General features: G+C 53.3%; 1 protein-coding gene across 4 annotated transcripts in view; it reads right to left on the bottom strand.

Moving 5' to 3' along the window:
- Positions 1 to 675: 675 nt before the first annotated feature.
- ABCC8 (ATP binding cassette subfamily C member 8) overlaps positions 676 to 20,690 on the bottom strand; it is an 81,003-nt gene continuing 60,988 nt past the window's right edge. For 3 of the 4 annotated variants that reach the window (XM_025266720.3, XM_025266719.3, XM_025266721.3), the window contains 20 exons: positions 20,380 to 20,464; positions 19,349 to 19,429; positions 17,399 to 17,536; positions 15,776 to 15,901; positions 14,739 to 14,838; positions 14,275 to 14,516; positions 14,010 to 14,182; positions 12,851 to 12,920; positions 11,875 to 12,032; positions 10,079 to 10,171; positions 5,981 to 6,083; positions 5,301 to 5,414; positions 4,853 to 4,973; positions 4,569 to 4,699; positions 3,669 to 3,747; positions 3,364 to 3,472; positions 2,873 to 2,976; positions 1,964 to 2,097; positions 1,426 to 1,488; positions 676 to 907 (listed from right to left, as the gene is read on the bottom strand). In XM_025266720.3, the coding sequence (XP_025122505.3) occupies positions 770 to 907; positions 1,426 to 1,488; positions 1,964 to 2,097; positions 2,873 to 2,976; positions 3,364 to 3,472; positions 3,669 to 3,747; positions 4,569 to 4,699; positions 4,853 to 4,973; positions 5,301 to 5,414; positions 5,981 to 6,083; positions 10,079 to 10,171; positions 11,875 to 12,032; positions 12,851 to 12,920; positions 14,010 to 14,182; positions 14,275 to 14,516; positions 14,739 to 14,838; positions 15,776 to 15,901; positions 17,399 to 17,536; positions 19,349 to 19,429; positions 20,380 to 20,464 (2,362 nt within the window). In that variant the 3' untranslated portion in view covers positions 676 to 769. The remainder of the gene's footprint in view (positions 908 to 1,425; positions 1,489 to 1,963; positions 2,098 to 2,872; positions 2,977 to 3,363; positions 3,473 to 3,668; positions 3,748 to 4,568; positions 4,700 to 4,852; positions 4,974 to 5,300; positions 5,415 to 5,980; positions 6,084 to 10,078; positions 10,172 to 11,874; positions 12,033 to 12,850; positions 12,921 to 14,009; positions 14,183 to 14,274; positions 14,517 to 14,738; positions 14,839 to 15,775; positions 15,902 to 17,398; positions 17,537 to 19,348; positions 19,430 to 20,379; positions 20,465 to 20,690) is intronic. The other variant, XM_044929580.2, reaches the window with a different exon arrangement.

Consider the following 20,690-nt stretch of genomic DNA (forward strand, 5'->3'; position numbering starts at 1 on the left):
CAGTTTTTTTTAAAGCCACTCTGAGTTGGGTTCTTGTCATTTGTAATCGAAATGCACTGATCCAGTGCACCTGGGGACCCACAATTTTAACCCAAGAATTAAAGTAAGAAGGAAAAGGGACCAGACTGTATGGAGATCTGCCACCTTATCTGATGATATAATCACAAAAATACTATAACCTTGTTATGGACTGACTTACATCATATGACCGAAATTCATATGTTGGAGCCTCCAATGTGATAGGGCCAGTGAAGAGGTAATTAGGTTAAATGAGGTCACAGGAGTGCAGCCTCATCCAATATGTCTAGTATCCCAAGAAGGAGAGCGAGAGACCAGGGGTGTGCACACAGAGGAAAGGCCATGTGAAGACGCAGCTAGAAGGAGAGAGGCCTCAGGAGAAACCAAGCCTGTGACACTTTGATCTTGGACTTCCACTCTCTAGCACTGTCAAAAGTAAATTTCTGCTGTTTAAGCCGCCTGGGCTATGGTGTTTTGCTACAGCAGAACACAATCTAGCAGACGAAGACAGCCCTCATTTCACAGACGAGGGAAAGTGCTTTCGGCACACTCACACAGCTTCCTCAGGTCTGCTTGATGCTAAAGTCAGACTGGATCCATGGGACCCACGGCCCACCCCCGTCCCTGCCCACCAGACCCACGACCTCTGGCCTTCAGTAGGAAATAACCAATCTCTTTATTTACAAGTGATTTACAGTTAGAAAACCCAGGCAGGGGGGTGGGGCAGGGATGGCACTTGGGCTGTGGTAGGTCACTTGTCAGCACGGACAAAAGAGGCAAAGACACTGTCCTTCCGGCTGAGCAGCTTCTCTGGCTTGTCGAACTCAAGGATGGCGCCGCGCTTCAGGACGATCACCAGGTCTGCGCTCAGGATGGTGTGCACGCGGTGCTGGGCGAGGCAGGAGGGGTTGTCAGGGTGGTGTGGGCAGGGCTGGGGCCACTGAGGCATCCCTCCTGCATCTTGGAGGAGGAGGCATGTGGCCAGAATGTCCTGTCTCCATGGTGACTGCCCTTTCCCAGGTTGGGACTCCAAACCCTCCATCCACTAATGCCATCTTCTCCCCCACTATGTCTCAGATCTGCTCAGAGATCCCCAACACCTGCATCTCCCATTTGCTCTGGAGAAGTAACCCTAGCCTAGCTCACAGGGCCTTGGGGCAGGGGTGGACTCTGGGACCTGGAGAAAGACAGCAAGTCTAAGGGAAGTGTGGGTGCAAATTCTCCTACACTCCAAATCCTGCAATCCAGACTCCTTGCAAGCCTGCCAGGCTGCTTGCCCTGCACTGCCCAGGGCTCTCTCTTGATACCAGGTGCAGGTGAGCCCAGAGGCTGCCCGCTGATGATAGCCTCAGGAGGCCAGCCCTCTCTCCGGGTGTCCCCCCTGCACCCCATCAGTGGGCCCCTTACCGCGATGGTGACCACGGTGCGGTCTGCGAAAGCCGTCATCACCACTTTCTGGAGGATGTTTTCCTGCCAGGTGGGAGCAGCAGCTGTTGGCTTACCTGCCCAGGGTGTGGGGTCTGGCCTGGCTACTGGCCCAGTTCCCATGTGCCCCCAAACTCAGCCCTGCCCCCTCCCTGGGGCTCTAGTCCCCACAGGACCAACCTGCTTCCCAGCATTCAGGGGCTGGGCTCTGCCTGTTGGGAGTTCAGCTGTGTGTGTGCATGTGTGCGTACATGCAGGCTGTGAGTGTGTCTGGGTGTGCTGTCTGGTGGGGGATGGGTGTGAAGTCTGTGGGTCTCTGTGCAGCTTGTGTATATGTGTGTTATAAACATGCCCTAAGACTAGCTGAAATCAGAGTCCCTCAGTCTTTGCCTTTTCTGCCCCAAATGGCCCTTGATGCTAAAAGCAACCTGAACTTCAGGACTACTTTCTGAACTTCTCCCTAACACCCCCTGAAAACCCTCTCCAATACCCCTGCCCCATGGGTGCGCCCAGCACCGACCGTGGCCATGTCGATGGAAGCCGTGGCTTCATCCATGATGAAGATACTGGTCTTCCTCACGAAGGCCCGGGCCAGGCAGAACAGCTGCCTCTGGCCCTGGCTGAAGTTCTCCCCGCCTTCCGTGATGATGGCATCTGAAAACAGCCCCAGGGAGCGCTGAATTAACTCTGCGTTGTGAGTTGAGTGGATGGAGTGGCTTGTGTGGGAATGTGTGTACAGGGGCTAACATGTAGGTGTGTGTCATGGGTAGAGGTGTGTGCAGGGTGGCTGCACCTTACACAACACGGGAATTACAGGAGTTACAAAGAGAAGAGCGTCCCCAGGAGTTATGCGCGGCTGTGGCCCTGGGCAGTACTGGGAGGAGGTGTGAGCACAGAGTGTGTAAGTCAGGCATATGTGTGGGCCATAGTGGGGTAATTTTCTGAAGCCAAGGCTTGGCTAGCCCCCACTGCCCCAGGGGTTGCAGCATGTACACCAAGGCTCTGCTGACGCCCCCGCCACCCCTCGGGGTGGGGACAGACTCTTCTCGGTAGCCTTGATGAGTGAGCTGTGCCTGTGATCCCTGAGTCAGTCTCTCCTTCCTCAGGGTGGAATAGGGCAAGTAGGTGGATGGGGAGGGCGGGACATGGTATCAGGGCCTTGCAAGCTCTGTGTCACAGTGACCCTTACTGTCCCCCCTGTGCCCTGCAGGAGGGGCCAGATCCTGAACTGACCAGTTGTGTGACCTGGGACAAGTCCCATGACCTTGCTGAGCTTCCGTATGGTAAGAGATAGAACTCAATGGTTTCTGGGGTCCTGCCAGACCCTAAACTCAACTCTGGGTGAAGTTGATGTGGGTGTGAGTTGTCCATCCCCAGCGCTTACAGGTGTCCCTGAGTGCCCGGCCAGCGCTCAGCCAGGAGTAGTTACCAAGGCCTCCTGGTAGCGCCTTCACCACCAGCTTCAGCTGGGCTATCTCCAGGGCCTCCCACAGCGTGCTGTCGGAGCACTTCCGCTCTGGGTCCAGGTTAAATCTGGAGGGTGACACACAAAGCCCTTCGGGAGGGGAGCAGGGTCCTGGCTCCATTCCCAGGGTACGTGCAGTGAGCAAGGCTGGAAAAGGGAGCTGTGAGGGACCCGACTGACTTGGGGGCTTGGCTGGGAGGCAGCAGCAAGCTGCTGGCTGTGGGAAGGGGGAGGAAAGCACCCAGGCCTGAGGAGTGGGAGACCCCCACCTGGGCCCCGCAGGAAAGAGAAAGGCATCAGGGTGCAGCTCTAAAGAACCAATGCCAACCCTTCATGCCAGAGCTGAAGCAGGGCTGCCCCTGGCCTTGCCATTCTCTCCTCTCTCTGCCCAGATCTGGAGGAGTGGAGCTGGGCCTGGGGCTGGGGTGGGCCTGGCAGTGGGGTAGGGGGCTTACCGGATGGTGCCGCTAAAGAGGACAGGATCCTGCAGGATGATGGAGAGGCGCGAGCGCAGGGTGTGCAGCGGCAGTTTGGCGATGTCGATGCCGTCGATGATGATTCGCCCTGTGAGGAGACAGTGTCACAGGCGGGGCACCAGGGAGTGGGGAGATGATGGTGCTGGGGACAGGGTCCGCCTGGGACATGGGTCCCAATGAGGATGCAGGGGAAGGCGGAGACGGCTGGGCCTCCTGCGACATCTGAGCAAACCCAGGACTGCGATCCCGTCTGGTGGCTGTGGGATGCTTGTCATACGGCTCACCTTCGAACATGTCCACCATGCGGAAGAAGGCGAGAGAGAAGGAGGACTTCCCACTGCCTGTGCGGCCACATATGCCAATCTGGAAGGAGAGGAGCAGCCATGCTGTGGGCACTGGGGTGGCTGGGAGCCGTGAGGGCTGACTCTGGGCTGTGCGGGCGTGGGAGTGTCTCTTCAGCCAGCGCTGGTCCTGGGTTTGGGCTTGTTTCCTGCAGTGGCTCCAGAGGGGGCTCCGGCTTGCCTGGCTGCGTGTGGGTGTGGCCGTGTCGGGTACAGGGCCTCAGGGGAGGTGGGGGCACTGGGGCACTCTCAGTGGGGTGTGGCAGGAGGGCACAGGGTGGCCGAGTGTGGGCCACAAGGTGTGCCCCCCCTTAAACTGGAGTCATCCCTTACCCCATAGCTTCTTGCCCATGGATCTCTACAGAAATTACCATCAGGGACCAACCCAGAGACAGAGAGAGTGATACAGAAGGACCGGAGAGGCAGGGACAGAAGTATATCGCAAGGTCAGGGAGAGTAAGATGGGCAGCCACAGACAATGATGAAGTGAGAGAGACAGGAGGAGAGGCAGAGGGGGTCAATCAAAGTCAGATCAGAGTGCCAGACGGGGGGGCTCCCTCCCCAGGACAGGCCCTCGCTCTCTGCCCCAGGGCTCTGCTCTGAAGTTCAGGGACCAGTGTCCTGGGAGAGCCCCTGGCCATTTGCAGGGGGCCCTGACAAAGCGCCTCTGAGCCCACGGAGTCTGTGGTATCTGTCTCCATGGTGGGTGAGTCGGGGCAGCAGGAGGAGAAGGGGCGAGGCCCAGGGTTGGGAGACTGGGGGTCTGGATGGGTGTGAGATCTGGAGGGCCCTGAGGGTCAGAAGGTGACCCTGGGGGTGCTGTCCAGCTCTCCCCGCCCCTACCTTCTGTCCAGGGGAGATGAGGGCATTGACGTGCTTCAGCACCGGCTTCAGGGAGCTGTCGTAGCGCACACTCAGGTTCTGGATCTGGATCTTGCCTTGGTCCGGCCAGTTCTTGGGAATCAGCGATGGTGCTGGGGACCGGTGTGGGGGGCTCAGCTGCCAGGCATGGGCCACAGCTGGTATCCAAGAGTGCCCCCCATCACCCCCAGGTTCCTCGTGCCTCCTCAACCTAAACACACATCCACGCTGGGCTGTTTCTCCGGGAGTCCTCCCGCGCCCCTCACCCAGCAGTCCCTCGTAGCTCTCCGCTTCGGTTTTCAGCAGCCCGTGGATGCGTTTCACGGCCCCCAGCTGGAGCTCCATGTCCGCCAGGTTCCTCACCATCCAGTTGAGGTAGTTGGACACCTGCAGGGAGCAAGCCAGTCACCTGGGCCCATTGGTGATCCCCTGGTCCTGTCCCTGGGCCCTGGGATGGCTCTTCTTACTGCCCAGGGTGCCTTCCCTGGGGGTTACAGTGAATGTGGATCCTCACCCAGCACCCATCTGGGGCCCAGGCCTGGGTGAAAGGGTGGGGACCTGCAGGGAGCCCTCCTGCCCACATGGTCCCTCTGGCATCAGACTTGGTGTATCCGGGTGGGGGGAGAAGGCCCAGGAGCGTCTCAGTCGGGGGAGGGGGTGCCCTGATGTCTGCTGGTGTCTACCCCCTCTCCTGCCCCGCCTGTCACCACTCACCATTAGGGCGTAGGTAAGGCCCAGGCCCACCAGGCCGGCAGAGAGCTCCTTGTGCAGGGAGTTGGAGATGGAGGTCACAGCCGCGATGAGGACCACACACGCACCAATGTACTCCTGTGGAGGGAGCAGGGCTGGCTTGGGCCCTCAGTGGGCGCTTTGGCCACAGCACGCCCCGCCCCAACCCACACTCACTCCCTTAGGACAGAGAGCAGCTCAGCTGAGACTCAACCCCAGCCCCGCACTGCACATACACATCGTCAGACACGCAGGAGGGCGTGAAGGCTGGAGCCCCGGGAGTCACCGTGTGCACACAGCAGTGCTCCCCCCCACCCCCATGCCCAAACGCATACCTCACCAGCTGGCCCCATGTGTCATATGACCCACTCCAGACACACACACTTGTCACAGCTCAACGCACAACTGTTCTCCCCCTTGGCCCACACCTCAGACACACAAGCCTCCAGGCAGTGAGAGAGGGAAGAGGAGGCCAAGGGCAGACACAGGGAGGACCCCCAGGGTTGGGAGACGCAGGAGGGCTCGGCACCCACCCCCTTGTGCGCACCTGAGTCAGCATCCATCCTTCCTTCCCGCCCTCCGGCCCCTGTTTGGCCCTTGCTCTGGCAGCACAGCGCTATCAGAGCCCCCTGTCCTGGGGCTGGGGGGTGGGGGGAGGCACTTGCCATGCGGACTTCTAGCCACCTGTTGGCGGCCGTGAGGAAGAGGGAGGCAATGTTGTTGGAGTCTGTGTATTCAAGGAGCTTCTGCTGGAACCGGGCCTCATACCTGGAGGGAAGATCAGGAGGGTGAGGGGGAATCATCTTGGTCCTGCAGCCCTGAAACATGCCACCTCTGCCACATGATATACGCCACTCCTCTCTGGAATGCCTTCCCAGCTCCCTTCTTCTTCTTCATACCTGTCAAGAGCGCCACCTCCTTCAGACTCGTGTTTTCACTCCAAGACCAGTTCTCCTCTGTAGGGCTTCCCTCTTACACTAAAGGGCTCCTCCGCCCAGCCCGTTGCTCAGGCCAAAAACCTGATTCACATCCAATCATCTGATTCACATCCAGTCCCTTAGTCCCCTTCTGACTACCTCCAGTACTGACCTTGGCTCTGCCTGCCTCTCGCCTGCTTCCTGCCCATCACAAACTCACCTGGACTATAGCATCAGCTTCCTAACAGGTCTACCTGCCATCTCTCTACAGTCCACTCTCCACACAGAAGCCAGCATAAGCTTCCCAAATTATGAATTGCATCCTATCTCTCCGATGCTAAGAATATGAAAGACTTTTTAGGATAAAGAACCATCTCCTTGCCTGTGGGAACCAGCCCCTGCCAACCTCACCAGCCTCCTTCCATGCCACAAATCCCCTTGCTCACTGCGTTGCAGCCACAGAAATGACAGCAAAGTAATTTATTACATTGCTTGCCGTTTTTCAGTTTTGTGACAACGCCAAGTTCCTCCCCACCCAAGGCCTTTTATCATGCTGTTCCCTTTGCCTGGAATGCTTTCTCCTCTGCTCTACCCAAGGCTGATTTCTCTCAACCTTCAGGCTTTACCTTAAATGACATCTCTTCAGAGTGGCATTTCCTGGCCTATTGTTCTCCATCTCTGCAGCCTGTTTGTTTCATAATCTCTGCTCATATATTAATTTCTCTAGCTGTTTATCATCGATTTCCCTCACTAGCCTGTAAACTCCACGAGGATGGAGACCTTGTCTGTTTTGGTCACTAATGTATCCCCAGCACTTGTGTGTGCTCAGTGGCTGAGTCATGTCTAACTCTTCGTGACCCTGTGAACTGTAGCCTGCAAGGCTCCTCTGTCCGTGGGATTCTCCAGGCAAAGATACTGGAGTGGGTTGCCATTTCCTCCTCCAGGGATCTTCCCAACCCAGGATCAAACCCACGTCTCTTATGTCTCCTGCATTGGCAGGCAGGTTCTTTACCACAGGCACCACCTGGGAAACCCTATCCCCAGCACCTGGCACTGTCAATAAATATCTGTTGAGTGAGCGAACCTTTTATCCCTCTAAGATAGATGGGATTTTCTGTGCAAGGAACTCTGGAGGCTTCTTCCCTGTTCTCATGCCCTCCTCATGTTCTCCCTCGTTTTACTCTGTATGATCTGCCTCTTCTCTCTGACCAGCCTGGGCTCCTGGTGTCACTCTCCTTGGCTACCTAGTCAGACCCTGGGCCAGGCCGACAGAAGGGGGCAGCTGTGCTTGTTTGATGGTGAATAAAGGAAAGCCATCTCAACATGGTCTCAGGGAAACAACCGAGGGGACTCAGAGGGACTCAAGATGGACCTTTTGGGCATTTGCTTTTCACTCCCAGAAGATGTTTGTTCTGCTTTATTTCTGGGTGAAGGGTCTGAGTCTGAACCATGTGTCTGAGGAGAGCAAAGTGAATCTCTGGGGTGTGAGAGGGTGTGATTGCCCAACCACAGGGTAGATGTGTGTGTGGCGGGGTGATGTGTCTTACGGGAGTGTGAAACCATATGTCTGAGGGCTTGAGTGAGTAAGTGCACGTTGGAGATGTACATGTGTGTGCTTGTGTAACTGGAGAGTCTGAAGCGTGTGTGACTGGCCTGAGGGGTGGGTGTGCATGAAGGTGCTTGTGAGATGGGGCTTCTGTGATAGGTGTGTGATGATGTAAGGAATGTGGAAAGAGCCCCAGATTTGGAGTCATGCAGAAGCAGGCTAGAGTCGGAGTATTACTATTACCGGCTATGTTTCAGGACTGAAACTAAGTTTTTTCATGGGGCTAGTAATAGTTCCTTCGTGAACTGAAACAATCACTCAGTGTTGGGCATCCTTGAAACTTTTTGGGGGAGAAAAAGTAGGGCTTCCAGGAAAACCAGAGGGTCAGCCAGACCTGGGTCCCAAGCCCAGAACCAGCTCTCACTGTCTGTGTGACCTCGGGCTGGTTACTCAGCCCCATCTGTAGAATGGGGCTTCTCCTACCTATGTCACGAGGCTCTTGTGAGGATTAAATGTTATAATCCACACACATGCCTGGCACACAGGAAGTGTACAACCAATAAATAATCACTAGTTTGCTCTTGGCAGGGCAGGCTGCTGGGCAAAAGCCAATGAATTCAACGCCTTCAGGGATGATTTTAAAAAGTCCTTCATTCAAATTTAAAACTCATCCACTGTGTCAGTGCAATGTGGAGTAGGCACCGGGGGAGCAGTTTCTCTAGCCGACCACAGGCTTGGTTGAGGCGAGTTGCAGGATGCTGGCATCCACGCAGATCCTGTCGAGGGGATCTGGCCCACTCGAGGAAAGTCACAATCTCTCTGCCCCAGGCCCAGCCTGAAGGCCTCCAGGATACCAATTCTAAGAGGAGCATCACCAAAAGTTAGAGTAGAGGTTGGCCTGGGAGTGTTGAGAGATCCAAAGAGTGGAAGAACTGGGGAGTTCAGACTGGAGAAGAGGACAAAGCTGGGAGGAAACCCTGGAGAGAGGCCAGGCTCCAGGGAGTATCCGTGGGGAAGACAGCACAGGCTCACACAGCGGCCGGGGAGGTCCAGGGAGCAGGGCCAAGGCCGGGGCAGGGTTCAGCTTTACTGTACTCAGATGAGACCCCAAAGAGGGCTTCCCATTGGCCCCAGATCCCCAAGGAGTGAACTGGGGCTATGGTGTGGCACCAGGAGTCTGGGCAGCTGGACTTTGGGGGTTGGAGGGAGGAGATAGAAGCCTCCTCAGACCCTCTCCTTGAGCCCCAGGGTTCCTGGACACAAGGCCAGTGCCGCATGGTTATTGGCATGCCCCGTGCAGCTGTGTCATCCTAAAAATAACCTAGAGTCACTCTCTGAGGCTTAGAGACCAGGGCCCAGAATCTGGGTCAGATGTCTCTAACGTGTCTATCCAGAGGAGAGATGCTCTAATATTTCAGACAGAGACTGAGGTGGGGAGCAACAGCCCTAACCCCCACTCCCAAGGCAGCCTCAGATGCCCCTGTCACACTGAACACCACAACTCAGAGTGGCAAGAGGATGGCAGGGCACTGATGCTGGGGTAAGTTTCTATGCCTGGTGAACTCTTACCTACTCTTTGAGTCCCAGCACTAATGCCACCTCCTCAGTGAAGGCCTCCATGACTGCCTCCCTGCTGTGCTACCATAGCCTTTCTTTCGGAGTACTTGGCACATGGGTTTGTCCTGGCCTGCTCAAAGCCTAGACTGTAAATGCCTCCAGGGTATGGGCTCATCTGAATTATTTCCATCTTTTCAGTGCCTGGTAAGGGGCTGAGCGAACACTCAGTAAATGTTTGTTGAATGAACAAGCCAGCTTCAAATCTGGACTTTGTGGAACCTTACAGAGAACCTCAATTTTCTTACCTGAGAAATGGGACTCATCAAGCTTTCCATGTCAGATTGCAGGGCAGAATGAATGAGTACTGGCATGTAAAGTACTCAGCGTACTAGTGTTTGGCTCACAGTAATGTTTCAATGAAAGATGGCCTCAGGGCTGGCCCACACCCTGTGAGGGCCTTTCCACATAGATTTATGAGGAATTGTCTCGGCCTTGTCTCTTTTCACATTTTACCTTTTCACAGAGGCCCTGGGCTTGGCTCTAGGTCTGAGAATCTCCCCTCTGGATCATGCAGCTGGAGCCCAGTGGACCTGACCCCTCGGGTGGACCGGCCTCAGGGCCTGATGGGGGGCTGGCAGACATGTGTTCTGCGCTTTCCTAAGTGGAGCCCTGAGAATCAAATCCCATGACCTGTGACCCTGGCCCCATCCCCACTCCCCTACCCTCCAGGGTGAATCTGGTACCTGAAGGCCCGGATGGTGGTGAGGCCTTCCACAGTTTCAGCGAAGTGCGAGAGCAGCGGGAGCTGAGTGGTGTCATCCAGCTGCTGCAGGTCCCTGTGGGGGAAGCAGGGAGCAGAGCCGAATGGTTAAGAGGGTAGGTCGGGGCTCAGCCTGGGCCTGAATCATAGCTCCACCCCTACCATTGTGGGGACAAATGGCTTCACCCCTCTGGGCCTCAGTTTCTCGCCTGTGAAGAGGGAAGAGGAGGGTACCACCCCATCTCATTCATGCAGATGCTTAAGCAGAGCATGTTGAAGGGTTACCGTTATCACGCACGTCATCCACCTCACGTCTGCACCTGTCCGCTGGCTTTGCTGCAGCGCCTCACTCTGTGGTGAGGCTCTACAGGCAGTGTTGCTTCCCTTTCAGAGGTGAACAACCTTAACAGCCAGGCAAAGGAACAGGAGGACCAAACTCCTGTGTTGGTACATCACAGGCCAGGATCTAAAGAGCTCCTTGAGAGGGAAAGGCCAGTGGTTTCCATGGCAACAGAATTTGCTCCTGCTCCCCACAGCTGCACCTTGACAAGTGTATTAGTGCCCGGGAGGCCAGGTTGGAATGCAGGAAGCAGCTTTCCTGGACAAACCACACCCACGGCCAGAGTGGATGCCAGGGGAATAGGGTGGTTTCTCTGGCAGAAGAAATGAACTTTGTAGAACAGCTTGTATAGTGTTTAAAAAGCCTCTGCGATTTTGTGGATATCAATGCACTTTGTTCTTTGTGGGTACCAAGGGATTCCAGATCAACCAGGCAAAAAGCCATTTATACAGATCTTGATCCTTGCGGGCAAGGTAATTGTACCCAAAATGTATCTAAATTTAATTATTATTATAATGCCCAATCAGTATTTTGACTCATTTCTAACAAACTCTGTGTACTTGGGAGACATCCTTAACCTTTCTGACCACAACCCCAGTAACAAACATTATATTACAAATCAGTACACAAACATGCACCCCCCCCCACACACACACACCCATACACAGCCAAAACAAAGGTTTATCAAGCAAAGCTTATTGTTACTGTGTGCGAATACAGTCTGATATTTTCTATATATTTTCTATTTCATTGAAAAACTGGTTGTGATCTATGATACTGATATCATGACCCACTGATAGGTTGTGGTTGGCAGTTTGAGAAACACTGGCCTAGAGGCTCTTAAAAATTGGCCCTACAAATCTTTGAACCTGTGAGCTTAATAGAATCACTCCCAGAAAGAACTTCTTAGAAAACATTCTTAGAAAATTTTGAGTAGGAAAGAGCCATGCATGGTTCCACGGCCCATGAAGGTGAATGTGATCAATGAGAAAGGCCGTGAGAAGCTCCCTCAAGTCAAGGATTTTTCTATCCTTGCTCTGGACCCATGTGAGTTGGGAGGTCTGATTGCCATCAGACCTGTCACATCAGGTGCCCTCTGATTTTATGCATCAGCAATCAGCCTGGACACTAGAATCATACGATCCTTCTGGGAAGCATTTTGGCAAAATGAATGAAGGGCATAGTCGCATGTATACACCCTGACCTAGTGATCCCATTCCTGAGCATATCACCCCAGGAAATAGTCCAGATAGTAACTGCAGTGTATGTGTGCTGCCAGATGCTTATATTAGGACAGTGGAATATGAATATTTCTATTTTCATTTTGGGGAAGGGGACATGACTCTACCACTTCTATAATGATTCTGATAACAGAGCTGAAGTGACTATTGTGAAGCAGCTCCTATCCCTCACCCCCCACTGGCAAGTGCTGCCATCACCTGGATGCCACCCGGAAGTACTTCTGGATGAAGTAGCACACGACAGCCAGGGGCAGGAGGGCCACGAGGAACACCGGTGTGACATAGGAGATGACAGCCAGAGCTGAGACACAGAGCAGTGTAGAGCGGCTCAGGCACTCCAGTGTGGACGGGATATGCTTCGGGAAGGAAGGGTGAGAAAGGGAGGTGAATTTTTTTTTTCAAAGCTTTTAAAAAATATATATTTATTTATGTATGTCTGCATTGAGTCTTAGTTGTGGCATGTAGGATCTTGGTTGTGGTATGCGGGAGCAGCCTGCGGGTTCCAGAGCTCTTGGGCTCTGTAGTTTGTGGCATGCAGGCTCCCTAGCTGAGGCCCTCTGGGCTTAGCCATTGCGGCACGCGGGCTTAGTTGCTCTGCAGCATGTGGGATCTTAGTTCCCCCACCAGGAATTGAACCCACATCTGCTGCATTGGAAGACGAATTCTTCCACTGGACCACCACGGAAGTTCTGGGAGGTGAGTTTTGGTATTTGGTCATCTTCAGCGTGTTACCTGCTGCCAGGTTTTGCTCTTCCTTTACTACTGGTCCATGTCTTATCCCTACAGCTACACTGTAGGCTCCCTGAGGCCAGGCATTAGGACTTTGCTTTTTCACCATTTAGTACGATGAAGAATAAAGGACATAGGCAGAATCAAAATGCTTGTTCTCCAGAAAATCAGTCACCTTGGTGCAGAGTATGCTGGAACCTTCTTGTGAGCCAGAGTGGGCTTGGGCAGAAGCCAAAGGGATGTGGTTTCCTTCAGCCTTATTAGGAGAGCCTCCCAGGGGAGGCTCCAGGTCCTGAGGTAGCATTATAATCAGATGGAGCCCACTAGGTTCTTAGCCCAAGGCTCTGATCAGCTGATCTGGGGAAGCCAGTGTCAGACAGGAGAAGCTCCTGGGGACCTGGCTTCTCTTTGGGCTGGGGACATATGTCACCACGATCTTGTGTACCTGGTCGATGGTGTTACAATCAGATGAAAATCTGTTCAGGATGCTTCCAAGGGGCGTGGTCTCGAAAAACCTAAGAGGCGATCAGAGGACAGTTACTCATCCGTGTATTGATTTCCTTCCTGTTTACTGAAGGAGGGTAGTTATTTTTTTGTTTCCATATCTCTGGAGTCATCCCCAGGTCTGCCTTCCCAGGATGATTGCCTGTGTCTGGCCTGTGTCCCTGAGAATTCCCACGGCTGCCCAAAGGGATGCTAGCCCCTTCACAGCCTCTCTGACCCTCCAGCCCATGTGTGACCACTGCCACCATTCTCTGCTTCTTACTGGGCCTGCCTCACTCAGCAGCTGTCCTCCTGGGGACATAGAGTTCTCTCCAGAGAGACGACTCTCCTGGGGGTGGGGATGGGGCAGGGAGGGTAGAGGCCGGGCCCTGGGGACAGCCTGTCAGCTGGCTGGCCCTGCGAAGTCACTTCAGATGTCAGCACTCTGGTTGTGACCCGGAACCAGCCCAACCCCAACCAGAGAATTTCAGAACCACAGATCTGAAACAAATAGAGGATAAGTAAACTTGGAGGCTGTGTCTGTGGGTCACAGACTGATCATGAAACTGGAGAGGAGATTGTGATTGGATGATGAGGAGGGATCAGATAGCCTGTTTGCCTGCTGGGTTTGTAAACTGAGTTGGCAGCCAATCGGGCTATGACAGCTTTAACCGTCTTTCACACCAAGCAGCCTTTGGGGTTTTGATTGATCCCATTACAGAGGATTAGAATAACTACCGTGTGTCCCTAGGGTCAGAACCTGCAGAATGGCTGAATGAGGAAGGAGAGGCAGGGAAGGGGAGAGCTGAACCGGGGGTGGTACCTGCCTAGAAAGGGGAAACATTCATGCAGAGCCCGCAGACCCTTTGAAGGGCTGTTGTGAGAATTAGATGAGCTAACTCTGTGACATTTCTAGCACCCTGTCTAGCTGAGTAGATAACAGTTTCCCTGTTTTCTGCTCCAAGGAGGGGGCTTTTCCCACCCCATGTCCTTGAGTCACATCCAGCGACCTGCAATAGAGATTGTATGTATTGATATATCCCCATTTTACAGATGGGAGAGCTGAGGCCCAGAGAACAATGACTCGCCCACAGCCAGGCACAGCCAGGGGAGAGGGCTACCTCATGGGAGCCAGGATGATCTGGTTCAGCAGGCTGCGGTGCAACCTCTTGGCCACCTTCAGCCCCGTCCATTCCACTGTGACAGATGTGATGAGGCACAGCACGATGCCCAGGCTGCAGAGCACCGTGAACACCATGGCGTAGCCGGTCTGATTGAGGGAACACTCCTGGGCCTGGCAGAGAACGAGGCTGGCATCCTGTGGGGGGTGGCCCGTGCTCAGTCCTCCCCATCCCCTGGCTCTGGCACTGGGGCTGCTGGACCCACCTGGCTGAGGGAGCAGTTCCTGGCCATGGGGCTCAGGGTCAGGGCACTGTCAGTCCACTTGGCCAGCCAGTAGTCGATGGCCACCAAGACCATGTGCTTGAGCAGCTGGGAGAAGACGAGCAGCGAGAGGAGCAGGGTGCCAGCCGAGGACAGGTAGTTGGCGCAGGCCCGCCACGGGATCTTGGCACGCTGGTGCAGCACCGACGACAGGTTGTCCTCCTCCTCGCTCTCGGCCGCCTCCTCTGCAGGTGGAAGAACCCCCTTATGGAGTCACCTTGCACACCCCTCTGAAGAGAACAGGGGTTGGATCAGCCCCACTTACAGATGGGGATACTGAGGTGCACAGCGGGGAAGGTATGCATCAGAGGCACACCATCTCCCCACTCCCGGAACCCCAACCCTTAGTCTCCTCACGGTGGAGCAGACCTCAGGCCATGATTCCACTCCAGTCCCATGGCCTGTACCTTCCTCCTCTTCCTCATCCTGCAGGAGCCCATCTCTTGAGGACATGGCCCGGGGCAGGCCCTGGGGTGGCTCCGTAGCTTTTCTCTCCATGACGGTTTCCTGAAAGATAGATGGGGCCTGGCTAACGTCCTCAGGGTGTGCGGAGGGGAAAAGGGAAGGGGGGTAGGGGGGAACTGCCCCTGGTGCTGACCACTGGCAGTTATCAAGTTGCCCCTGCCTGGAGGATGGTCCAGATGGACACATGTTTGCCTGCCAGAATTTACTCCTTTCCCTGCATCAGCTACTAGCATCCCAGTATCCCTGTGGGAGACCACCTCTCCCTTATTCTGTCTCTGTGATTCATGTGGGCTTATCATTCTCTCTGAATCCCAGAGTCGGTATGTGACCCGGGATTGGTCAGTCTTCACATTCCACATCCCTGACCACAGTGATTTGCTCAGGATGGGCACCTGACCAAACTGGACCAACAGAAGTCAGCCCTGGGACTTTTGCTGAACTATCATAAAACAGGCACTGTCTTTCTGGCAGAGCTGCTGACCTGGAAGAATGGAAGCCTGAGATGCCGATGGCCCTCACTGCCTCCATGAGAATGAAGCTGGTGTGAGAGAAGCAGAGCCAAGGGGTGGGGAGAATTAGATCCCTCATGATATTGCTTGATCACCTGGATCCAGCTCCACATGAAGCTATAGCATCACTGGACATTCCAGTTTCCTGAGCCAGTAAATCCTTAACTCCCCACCCCCCTTTTCTCTTTGTTTAGCCAGTCTGAGTTGGTTATCTGAAGCTTTGTAACTAAATGGTATCTGACTATTTCGGGACATGGGGAAGGCATTGGCCTGACTCTGCCTTGGGTAGCTGGCACAGGTACTGGCTGTCTAGTAGGAGCAATTTCATGCCCAGCTCCCACATATGTCTTTTGTATGTGTTTTTGGGGGCTTCCTAGGGCCAATGAGGGCAGGAAGGCCTTTATGAGTTCAGGTTCTAGCAGAATCTTATCCTCAGGGGCCAGGCTGCCTGGCCCCCAGGCTACATCCACCTTCTCCAGCTCTTGGTCCTGCCGGTTCATCAGGGTCTTCCAGTGCTCAAAGAGCTGGCATTCAGACCTCTGGAAGTCCTTGAGGGTACCCTCCCTCTGGATGGTGCCGTCCTTCATCGCGATGATCTAAAAAGGCAAAAACAAACTCGGTGGGGGGCTGGCTGAGGCGGGGGAGTGGAGGTCATACTCCTGCCTGACCGAGGGGTCTGAGATGGGTGTGCTCAGAGCACACATCCCTTCCCCACCACAAATGGCTCCCGCTCACCCACTGCCCTCAGCAGGACACTCCAGGATTTAGAATCTGTCACATCTCAGGGGTAGTTCTCAATGGTTGCCCCGTGGTTGATAGGAGGGTTTGCAGAGCAAATCAGTGCATCCTGGTCAAGTTGTCTGGTTATCCCCAAGGACTCCAGCAATGACAGCTGTTTGCATGCACTTAATGAGCTAACAGCTCATTACCCTTAACTCCTCCTCACATCAGGCCTGTCAGGTTCCACCAGTGTTTGGCAAAGCACCTGTTGGTCTAAATGTGGGAGGCCCCTTTGAGATCAATAAAATGTATTTTATTTGAAACAGTCAATGCTTTATACTCACGTAGACCCATCATTAATTCAGAAACCCAACCTGCTCTTCTCACTCCCACTCACCCCATGCTGGGGTTCAAGGGCTGATGCCTCAAAGTCCTGTTCACTTAAGGAACCAGGCACCTCTGTGTTTGCCTTCTTTGGACTAAGGACTGTCCTGAATTGTCTCACCAGGGTCACTGCAGAAACTCAGACACAAACTTGTACCTCCTCTAATAGCTATTTTTAAAATCTGGAATTTCCCCCCTACCCCCCGCCCCCTGCATTTTTTCTGCTTTAATAGCTTTTCTGAAAAGTCTGGATCTTTTTCCTTTTTATTCATAGCAGAGGGGAAGACCTTACTACATGTAGAAGGAAGACTTATTTGAGGGAAATTATCAGGGGCATTTAACACAGACCTGAAGCTTAGGAAGGGCCTCATTTTCACAGACAAATTTATGTACAAGTCAGGCAAGGCCCCAGTTTTAAAAGTCACATGATTTCCAGTTTAAGAATTAAATGCTTTCCAAGTATTTGAAAAATAACTACTGTCTTCATGTTGAGGAATATGGGGATTTAACTGATGTGATATTTCATTCTACTGATAACACTGACGTTTCTATTACTACTGCCAATGTTTGTTTCCATATTTCCCATTTGATCCTAACTTGAATCTGATGCACTAGTGGGCAGGAAGATGCTCTCCTGTCCACATGAGCACTCCCCAAGGACAGGGGAATGAGTCATCAAATTGGGTAGGAAATGGAAGTAGGAACTGAGTATCTGCTTCTTTCTGAGACTTCTTGGTGCTGACGTTGTGTGCACCCATGGGGCCCCCGGTCAGGATGCAGATGTCTGCAACTCTAGGTGACACCAAACACTTGGACTATGCCAGGTCTCCCTGATGGGCCAAGCCTGAGTGAAGCCATCCAGCGCTGCTCTCTTCTGCTCTGTGACCCTCAGCAATTGCTGCTCAGACATCTGATGGAGTCCTTTGAAGACACCCAACTGCCTCTCCCACCATAGCCCTCCACAGTTTGACCCGCTGCTGGCCCCTCACCCAGTCTGCATGTGGTAGGTACTGTAGCTTGTGGGTCACTAGGACCACTGTTCTCCTATCATCTCGGAGCAGCTCAAGGATCCCGGCCTGCATCAGATGGTCACTCAGATGGACATCGAGAGCTGAGAAGGGGTCGTCCTGGGTAGATGGGAGAAAACAGGGGCAAGCATGGGGGTGGGTAACAGTGGATGTAAAAACAGTGGATGTACATGCTGTGGTTTAGGGACTGACACCACTCCGCTGTGTGGCCTTGGACAGGGTACCTAACCTCTCTGGACCTCAGTTGCCTCATCTCAAAATGGGCTATCAGTCATCACTCTCAAACAGGTCTAATCACAAGCACTTCCTGACTCCTGAACCTCCAGTGACTCCCCATAGTCTATTACGTCCGAATTCCTTAGCACCCTAATCCAGACCCTTTCCCACCTGCTCAGTCTTCCTTTCCAACCTCACTTCCCATCTGTCTTGTAAAAGCTCCCTATGCTCTGATTTCCAGGGAATCTGCCATTCCAGGCTTTTGCCCAAGCTTTTCCCTTTGCCTGGAGTGCTGATCGGCCTTTTGTCTGTCAGGTGAACTATTACTCATCCTTCAGCACTTCCCCTAAGCACCAGCTCTTCCTGTGTCCTTTCCTGATACCTGAGCCTAGTCTTCCCTCCCTCTGTCCCAGTGATACCCTGCAGGAAGTCAGATCTGATAGCTATTTGTCTAGCCTGGACCATGGGGCCCTCAAGAACTGATATCCCCTGTGCCCGTGCCTAGTACAGAGTAGGAGCTTAAAAGTTAGCTGAAATAAATTAAAGTATCCACTTTATTCCTCTCTAACAAGGTTGTTTGAAGCTCACAAGGGATGATGAATAAGCTAGTACTTTGTAAAATGCTATGCCTGTGTCAGATGGTAACCAACACTGTGAACCTTTCCATCATGCAGTGAGTTTAGTGGGGAGGTGGCGGGGTGGAGAATAAAGCCAGGATCAGAGAACTGAGAGTCCTTCTGCCAGCGGTCTGTCCCAATGGCTCGCTCTTTCCTTCTGTTTAACTGATTCATTCTTTAATACTCTCTTCTGTGAAGCCCTCCCTGATTACTCTTGTCCTCACAGTTGTCTCCCCGGACAAGGCCCTTCATAGTCTGTCACACAGTTTGGCTTTCAAGTGGGCTGTGGCTCTTGAGTACTGGTGAGCTCTGTTTCCCTAATTAGATTCTAAACCTCTGAAGCCAAGGGCTATGTCTTGGAATTCTTCAATATCAACTAAGGCACACCACACAGAACTTGGCATGAAGGAGGGCGGGTACAGCCAAGTTTTATCTCATGTTTGATTATTAGAGGTTACCTGGAGTGCTGTGTTAAGAAGGATTCTGAGGCCAAGTTCAGTTTTCATGGGAGAGAAAACTGAGATCAATTAGCAATGTCTGCTCTGGGCCTGAAACAGGAAATGGCAACTCACTTTCCAGGTATTTGTGATTCTTATATTTGGGCTAAATGAGTATTAATAGGTTGGGGATGTGCTACAAAGCAGGGGCCTATAATTACTGCTCATCTCCCCTCGTGCCTACTGCAGAGCTGTGTGACGTCCACATTGATCAGTTGGACTAATCTTGTCTCTGTTTTTCCATCAATAAGATCAGTAGGGAGGGAGGGAGGTGGGGGGAGGGGGTTCAGGATGGGGAACACATGTACACCCATGGCTCATTCATGTCAATGTATGGCAAAAACCACTACAGTATTGTAAAGTAATTAGCCTTCAATTAAAATAAATAAATAAATTTAAAAAAAAAAAAAAAGATCAGTAGGTAATATCTCTGGCAGGAGAAGTTTGCTCCTGGAGAGGGATGTTGTTTGGTAATGGTGTGTGTGTGTGTGTGTGTGTGTGTGTCTGTCTGTCTGTCTGTCTGAGCCAAGGGGGCAGCCAGACACGAGGACCTCAAGGAAGTTGCTGGCTGGTGTACTCACCAAGAAGACGACGTTGGTGTGCTGGTAGAGGGCTCGGGCCACGCTGATTCGCTGGCGCTGACCACCGGACAGATTGATGCCCTGCCGCCGAAGGGGAGGAAAGGTCAGGCCCGCACAGCCCTTCAGCAGAGACTGTCCAGGCCCCTACTTGACGTGAGCTCTTTGGTTTCATTCACCTCTTTGCGCCCTCCTCATCTGGTCGAGAGGAGGAACTTGTACACGTTCACTAAATTCATTCAGAAGTGGGGAGAATGATCCCTAGGCCTTTGACAATTCATCATGTAGCTGCTAGGGATCATCTGACCCATGAAAACCAGAACAGAGGAAAGTGAAAGTCTCTCAATCAAGTCTGACTCTTTGCTACCCCATGGACTATACAGTCCATGGAATTCTCCAGGCCAGAATACTGGAGTGGGTAGCGATCTTCCCAACCCAGAGATCAAACCCAGGTCTCCTGCATTGCAGACAAGGGAAGCCCAAGAATACTGGTATAGGTAGCCTATCCCTTCTCCAGTGGATCTTCCTGACCCAGGAATTGAACAAGGGTTTCCTGCATTGCAGGTGGACTCTTTATCAACTGAGCCATCAGGGAAGCCCTAGGATGGGGGGATTTAAATCACACACCAGGAGGACAGCCATGGGAGAATCCTATTCATCTAAGCTTATGGAGGAGGGCCCCACCTGAGGATGGAACAGGAAGAATAACCCTGAGCCCGGGGCAGTGCTGGGCAGGCTCTCAGTACATACTCGGGGTATCAGTAGAGAGGTCAAGTCCTCCCCAGCCTGGGAAAGTGCTAAGCTGACCTCTGCACCCAGCAAGACTGGAAATTTGTCCAGGACAGCCACAAGCCCAGGGCTAAAGGAGATCATTTTGATCCCATGGCAGGCACTCTGCAGCCTTACCCCTCTTTCATTTCGCATTCCCTGCTCTCCTTAAGAACGATCTCGGGGCGTGGTGATGGTGATGGGTGGGGAGCAGGGGAGGCCAAGGGTCCCAACTTTGAGTAACTCTCCTGGAGGTTGCTACTAACCCGTTCCCCAATCTGGGTCTGGTCTCCATGGGGCAAGATGTCGATGTCTGGCTGTAGGGAGCAGGCTTCAATGACCATCTTGTACCTGCAGTGGGGTGGGGTGGGGACACAGCTGAGCAGCCTGGCCAGAGGTGGGCCTGAGCTTTTGTAGAGGGTCATTACCCTCCAGGCAGCTGTGCCAGGATGAGCGATGGCTTTAATGGGCCTCCTGATGGGTGTGAGCAAACACCACGTGAGCTCGAAAAGAGCTGAGGGCAGCACCTGACACCATCTTGGAGCAAGTTAAATATTTGAAGGATGAAATTGGATGG

This window comes from Bubalus bubalis, chromosome 16 (assembly GCF_019923935.1).
Source record: "Bubalus bubalis isolate 160015118507 breed Murrah chromosome 16, NDDB_SH_1, whole genome shotgun sequence".
Classification (NCBI taxonomy): domain Eukaryota; kingdom Metazoa; phylum Chordata; class Mammalia; order Artiodactyla; family Bovidae; genus Bubalus; species Bubalus bubalis.